This window comes from Rhagoletis pomonella, unplaced genomic scaffold (genome assembly GCF_013731165.1).
Source record: "Rhagoletis pomonella isolate Grant_MI unplaced genomic scaffold, Rhpom_1.0 Rhpom_scaffold_00004, whole genome shotgun sequence".
Lineage (NCBI taxonomy): Eukaryota > Metazoa > Arthropoda > Insecta > Diptera > Tephritidae > Rhagoletis > Rhagoletis pomonella.
Window position 1 is genome coordinate 71,818,563 of NW_023458558.1, and position 7,407 is coordinate 71,825,969.

At 41.0% G+C, this 7,407-nt stretch overlaps 1 protein-coding gene across 1 annotated transcript in view; it reads right to left on the reverse strand.

The window, feature by feature from the left end:
- Window positions 1-5,074: 5,074 nt before the first annotated feature.
- LOC118738315 (uncharacterized protein K02A2.6-like) overlaps window positions 5,075-7,407 on the reverse strand; it is a 4,837-nt gene continuing 2,504 nt past the window's right edge. The window contains exon 3 of the mRNA XM_036469239.1: window positions 5,075-5,142. Within this exon, the coding sequence (XP_036325132.1) occupies window positions 5,075-5,142 (68 nt within the window). The remainder of the gene's footprint in view (window positions 5,143-7,407) is intronic.

Consider the following 7,407-nt stretch of genomic DNA (forward strand, 5'->3'; position numbering starts at 1 on the left):
TAGATAATCGCAGCCTTTGTCCATTTAGCTTTGGTGATTCAAAGCTTGGGACCTTATTTCTTGTCGTAAAGAGCATTAATTCTTTTTTCTCTGGGTTCACTCTAAGGCCACATTGCTCGGCCCACCGGCTAAGCTTTGCTAGAGTACCCTCCATGATGTTACTCACCACAGATGGAAATAACCCGTTTATTAAAATCACTACATCGTCAGCGTAGTGACCTTTACTCCTCCCTGGTTAAGCTTGAGTACTACTGAGTTGATAGTGCTAGCCATAAAATAGGAGAGACCCCTCCCCCTTGAGGAGTGCCCCTACTAACGTTTCTTGTTAATGTATAGCTACCAAGTTCAGCTGAAATCGTTATGCTGCGAAGCATCGCCATTAGCTACGCGCTAATAGACTCCTCGTCGCCTAGCTCGTCAAGGGATTTTTGGATAGCTTCTACCCTAACATTGTTAAAGGCTCCTTCTATGTCGAGGAAGGCTGCCATAGTGAATTGCTTAAATTCGAGTGACCTCTCGACAGTTCTAACGACCTCATGGAGCGCCGTCTCCGTGGATCTTCCCCGCAAATATGCATGCTGCGCTTCAGATATGCCATTGCCGTGGAAAAACCCCCGTACGTGCGCGTCCAGAACCCTCTCGAACATTTTGAGAACAAAGGAAGGAAGTTAAGCTAATAGGTCGAAAATCTTTGACGTAGACGTGCCCTCCCCTTCCAGGTTTTGGTATGAAAACCACTTTTCGTCGCCTCCACGACAGAGGGACGTAGTTAAGGGTTATGCATCCTTTCAAAATGGACAAAAGCCATGGCATAATAGCATCCTCCACAGGTATGATGCCATCTGGCCCCAGGCTTTTGTAAGGCGAGAAGGACTTCAACGCCCTTGATATTTTGGGATTTGTGAAAATTGAGTCTGCTATGTGCTGAGCTCCAGCATATCTTCTTGGAATCGGATTGAACACTTCGTCAGAATTACCTGGAAAATGAGTGTTGACACGCAACCTGAGTGAGTCTTCCACAGATTCTGTGGGTACATCATCCGCACTGCGAAGGAGTGACGGACAGGAGTAGTCCTTCGTCAATAGCCTGCTCAGCCTGGCGGTGTCCTTTATACTCTCCAATGTCTCGCAGTGGCTCTCCCATGCTGCTTTTTTTGAGCGCCGAATCTCACTTTTATACTTTTTCATAATGTCTACTGCTAGAAAGACAAAATAGAAAACAACTTTTGCAACGATTCGTATGAATAAAAAAATTTTTCGTGCGTTTCAAAGGCAGTTAAAAAATGCGTAAAATTCTCGTGACGTGCCTGGGCGAGGGCTGCTTGCAGAGCATTGTGTTGTGCTCCTTTATTGGGAGCATTTTCGCCTCGTCGTGCAGGTGGTGTTCTGGCGACATCAGAAGGCATCCAGTCGCTGTCCGTAGTGCGATGTTTTGGGTAGTTTGCAGCTTCATCCACTGCGTCCTACTTGTCCACACTGGTGCTGCGTAATTTCAAACCGGCCGGCCTATTGCGTTGTATGTTGCCAGCAACGTTTCTTTGTCTTTGCCCCAAGTACTGCCGGCTAGCGACATGAGGACCTTGTTGTGGCTCTGCACTTTTTTGACAATAGCGGTTGCGTGCGCAGAGAAGGAGAGCAGACTGTCGAAGGTTACTCCGAGTATTTTGAGGTTATTCACCGTCGGAATTGGTGTATCATCGACGTGAATTGCCAGCGGTAGCCTGACCTCCTTCGTCCAGGTTGTGAACAGGGTCGCAGTGGATTTCGTAGGGGAGAGGGCTAGACACTTTGCAGTGAAGAAGCTTTCGAACACAGGTCATCAATTCCATTCCTGGTCGCCATGATCAAGCAATCGTCGGCGTAAGAGATAATCGAGACTCCCTCTGGTGTTTGAGGGAGCTTTGAAATGTAGAAGTTATACAGTAGCGGGGAAAGGACACGACCCTGTGGAACCCCCTGTTTTATTTTTCTAAGTTTTCTCGATTTGTCTCTAAACATGTCAACACGACCCTGTGGAACCCCCTGTTTTATTTTTCTAAGTTTTCTCGATTTGTCTCTAAACATTACCGACGAGTGTCGACCACTCAGATAATTTGCCGACCACCGTTTGAGCCTCTGTGGGAGAGAGGAAGCCTCTATATCTTCTAGTAGCGTGGAGTGGCTGACAGTGTTAAAAGCCTTTAACAGGTCCAAGGCGACGAGTTATCTGAGTGTTTATGGCGTTCAGTGCTGTTATTGTACTGTGCACTTTACGGAAACCATGCTGATGCTTCGCTGGGGTCAAGTGCTTTGTGAAATACGAGAGTAGCAAGGCCTCGGGTGTCTTCGCTACCGGGGAACGGAGTGTTATCGGCCGATAAGAATCTCCTATGTTGGCAGGTTTCCCCGGTTTGAGCAGTGGGACCACTCTCCCCACCTTCCAGATGTCTGGGATGATGAGAGTGGCCATGGCCAAATTGAGGACCTCCGTTAGGTACGCTACCCCCGCAGGACCCAAATTTTTCAGCATCAGCATGCATATTCCGTCGGGACCCATGGCTTTGTAGGCTTTCGCCTTTCCGATGGCCACCTGAACTTCATCGCAAGTGAAAGCAAGGGGGGCACAGGTTATTGGTAGTTTGTGCAGCCTTCTGGTCACTCGACGCTTGGCTTTGTCCACCGGAGGATGCAGTATGAACTACCGGCTAAAATAGCTCGCGCATCGCTCCGGGTCCGACGAAGCATGGTCGCCGAAAGAAATTTCGACTATGTTGTCGTGCCTCGTCGGATTGGACAGTGACCTCACGGTTGACCAAAGCTTACTCACACCAGAGGTGAAGTTACAGGTCTTCAGATGCTCCTCCCACTTCTTCCGCTTATGTACGTTTACTAGTTGCCGGATCTCCGCGTTGAGATCCCTGATACGGGGATACATCCTGCCGGTACGAAGCGAGCTGCAGCAGCGGTGACAGCCCTGCAGAACTTACGTTCACCAAGGTGGATGTCGGTTGGTGTGGGGAGAGCAGCGAAGGTGTTTTCAGTAAATTCCGCGAAGTCTTTCCAATCAGCTTTAGAAAAGTTGATATATTTTCGGTGCTCCGCGGAAGCAAAGTCGGTTGGTTTATCGATCGAGATGACTGATCTGATCTGATGGTCTGATGCCAAAGTCAGCATAGGTCGCCATGATATGCTGTTTATCAGACCAGCGCTGACTATTGTTATGTCTGGCGAGCTGCAGCAGCGGCCCATAATCCTGGTGGGTGCGTCGTCGTTCATTGTGCAGAATGTCGAATCGTCTATCTGCTCAGTCAAGTCAGTTCCCCTACGATCGTTTGACAGGCTTGAGTGCCAAAAATCGTGGTGCGCATTAAAGTCGCCTACTACCATACGGTTTTCACCTCTGAGGAGCGCACCTATGTCAGGCTGATATCCTGCCGGGCAGCAGGTGACAGGGGTATATAAAAGTTAAATATTTCGAGCTCAACATCGCTTGACCGGATAGCTATGAACCAGGAACCAGGAGTTGTTGGCGGCGGCGTGTGGGCGGTGGTGCGGTTGTGTGTGTTCTGTGGTCTGTAGCAGTTGTGGTGTGGTCTATTGTGTTATGTTGTTGTGCTGTGGTGTTTGTGTGGGACTGCTCAGGTGGACTGGGGTTAGCCGTGGAGGCTGCTCTGTTTGAGCAGCAGGGGCCACAATAGAGGTGGTCCACTGCCGATATGTCCGTAGTCCTAAGCACACTCTGAGGTAACTCCACACCTCGCAAGCATTGCACTTGACTGAGGTGGAGTTGTGGTGTAGTCGTCTCTGGCATACACAGCAGGTGTAGGTTTCTGGCCCTGGGTTTGACTCGATGCCAGCCCTGAGTAGAAGAAAACGTAGCGAATGTAGCCCTATGGACGAACAACTTCTGAGATACTTCGCCGACTTAAACGGGGTTAGATCGCCGAAACAACAGCTCTTGGTTGGGTAAAACCCGAGTCATTCCCGTACGAAGAACCGGCTGTCGTGGAAATGATTGAGAGCGGTGAGACAATCATGCTTGCCAGACTTGCTTGAAGACGAAGCCGAAGACGAATTGCTTGCGTTGCGGGCAAGCTGGCGAGTGTACATAGTGGAAGATGAATGATATGAAGATTTGTTTTTAAATAAAACCTTTTTTTTTTAGATAAAATCAAAAGAAAATAAAGAAAAAGAAGCAATTTATGAAATAATTTGTATAGGACAACTTTTGGAGAATTTCGCGACATGAATTATGTGTTACGGCAAGACGGACAGACATTTTTCGAATATACAAGAATGCCAATTAATACGTTTGATTACATTTTGCTAAAAATTTAGCCAATTTCTTGAAAGACGCGTTTTTTCACAATTGCAAACAGTTAAATAAATTGTAAACAACTCATCACAGCAAGCGATTCGTCTTTGAAAACAGTACCGCACTGTTTCAAGCTGACCGCTTGCGCACCGTCTTCATATTCTTCTTTGCTTGCACTGTGATCACTTTCATATGTTTACTACTGCACTGTTTTTCGTCATCGGCTTCGTCTTCATCTTCGTCTTCGGCTTCGCTTCCACTCTGTTTGCAACCTAAGTTGACGTGTTGAATAATCATTGATGATTTCTTATGGTAAGTTAAATTAAGTTAAGTCTAGACTAACTGAGCTTTTAAAAATGATGCAAACCAAGCGTACGCGCATTTTTTTGATTCGTGGACTAAGGATCCTGCGTTCAAAGGCTGGTTGTGTAAACGCGTTTACGTTGACGTTTATAGTAAGATCAACCACGTTTCTCATTGATTTTAATATTTTTTCCCCCTCAGTGTACATATGTAAGAATGTATATCGATAAAAGGCGAACAATATCGTGCTCCATTCAAAATTCATTTTATTGGAATCTTGAGGAGCTTTTGATTGTCTAAACATTTTAAATGTTTCTTTAAAAAAAAAGAAAAAATGGACAGGTTTGTATTTACACGCTACGATTGTACAAAAAAAAATTTAAAAAAATTACCGCCAGTTTTTATAAATGGCAATTATTAAACAAAAAAAACACAAAAGACCGGCGGCTAATATATTTTTTGAATCGACGGGAATTTTTAGCTGCACATTGTTGGTTGGTTGTTGTAAATTCCATGGGCTAGAAAACTGGATACGGAAAATGGTTCTAAAAATTCAGAGTAAAAAGTTCGGAATTTAGACGAAATGTTTTTGAATTTTTCTCAGTGTTGTTATAGCATGAGTCCCTGATTTTTATGGGTTTGGTTAAAGCGCAAACATCATTCTTATACAAAAAAAGTAGCAAAAAATGTTTACTTAAAAACATTGTGAATATTAAAACAAATACCAAACGCTCTTTTGAATCACAGTATTAGCTTATAATATCCCAGTTGAAGTTTTTTTAATGATGAAGTTTCTTTGTTGCCTTTAGTTTCATCATTTTCGCTTTTAGTTTAAGAAAACCGAGAAGATGCCATTAATATGATCCCAAATACCATATCATTAGTTAAATAAAAAGTTCCTTAATAAAAAAAAGCTAAACTATAATTTTTATTAAAATAACTAAAAAAAAGCTATTGGTAGATATTTTCCAGATTTGGTAGTTGTTTCCAAGTGGTTGGTAAACATTTTTCTTCGTCAGTGGCAACCCTGGATGTAGGCCTCTAACAGTTTATTGTCTCGATGCCTACTTTAGTCAAACAATGTGACAACTAATACATATTCTCAATTGTCTTGTCTTGTGTAAACGCAAGGTTATAGAAGCTGACTTCCAAAACGTCATTTGCTTTGCTTACGTACAAAGTGTAATGTTCCATAACGCCGAACTATAAAATATTGACATTGTATACTTTTACAAAACGCATCCGAAAAGTTATCGAAACGCATCGCTGGAGCAATCAGAAAAATGGAAAATTCAGAAAAATTGTTAATTGCTACATTGAATATTTAAAATATGCATTATGCCATATTGAATATTTAAAATATGTAGAACTTACAACCGTAAAGCTCAACAATTTAAAATACTATTAATAACTAATAACTTAATAATAATAACTTTAACTTTTTCTAACAAGGAATTACAATTTGCGAGATATTCGTAAACAAATTTTGCAATATATAGATAATAATACTTTTAATTATTTTGTATCATATTCTTTAGTTAGATAATTCAAAGCTGAGAACACAAATTCCAAAGTTAAAAACAATTTTTTTCTAATTATTTAACAAGTCGAATGAATTATTAAAGAATATGGGTATAAATTAGAGCTCTAGATACCCGGGTATCGAGCAATGCGAGTAGCTCGATACTCGCTCGAAACTCGTTCATTGCTCAACTGCTCAAATGTTTGTTCAAAATTTTCGAGTTTTTGAACATTTTCACTAACAAAAGAAAATTTGTAAATTGTATTTGTCAGCAGCTGCTTTCTAATTCATGTTAAATAAATTATATTATTAAATACCAATGTAACAATCTTTGCATTATATATCAATAATTTGAAAAATTTAAAAAGTTGCTACCAAAAATGTCAATATAATAAAAAAAACATTGCTCAAATTACTTGAAAAAACTCGAATCGCTAGAGCTCATGCTCTAAAATTTTCGAGTAATGAGCATTGAACAAGTGTGCGAGTACTCGCTGCTCATATACCCGGGCTGTTTGAAAATGTGCGAACAAAATCGGGAGCTCTAGTATAAATTGACATGGGTTAAAAATATTTTATTCTGAACTTTACTTAAGAGGGTTGCCATATGTTTTTGAAATTAAATTCAACTTGAATTAAGGGAATTATATACACAATTTAAATTTGTATCGCAATATGTGTGTAAGTCGAAAAAGGTTTTAAAATCAAAAATTAATTAAAGTAAGCATAAGTTAAATGAAATATTGAAATATGTCGTGAAACAAAGGTGGCAAGATATCCTTAGTTTGAATTTTTAGAATACTTAAAGAGGGTTGCCACCTGTTTAAAAAGGTAAACTTAAACTATTTAGTAAGTTAAAGCAATTATGAAAAATATTTAATTTAAATAATTTAAGAACTGTATTTAGGAGCGTTGTCACGTATTTAAAAGATCAAACTTAACTTAATTCATCGGGCACATGAAATATGTAGGTATCGCAATAACAGACGCCAGAGATTTCTTCACTATACTTAGGAGGGTTGCCAGCTGTTTCACAAGTCTTACCTAACTTATGCACAAATCCGAAGACGAAGATAATGCGAAGACGAGCAGGAACACGAAGAAGAATACTAATGCGGGGACCTAGGCTAATATAAAAGGTAATACAAATTTCTGCAGAATGAAATAAAAATAAATCGAAGTAGTGATGCGCGCCATGGCATATATCTATTTATAAGCTGCTCTATTGCTAATTATTAATTAATTGCAATTCATATTGATTTATTAAATTCAATTCAATACAATCGAA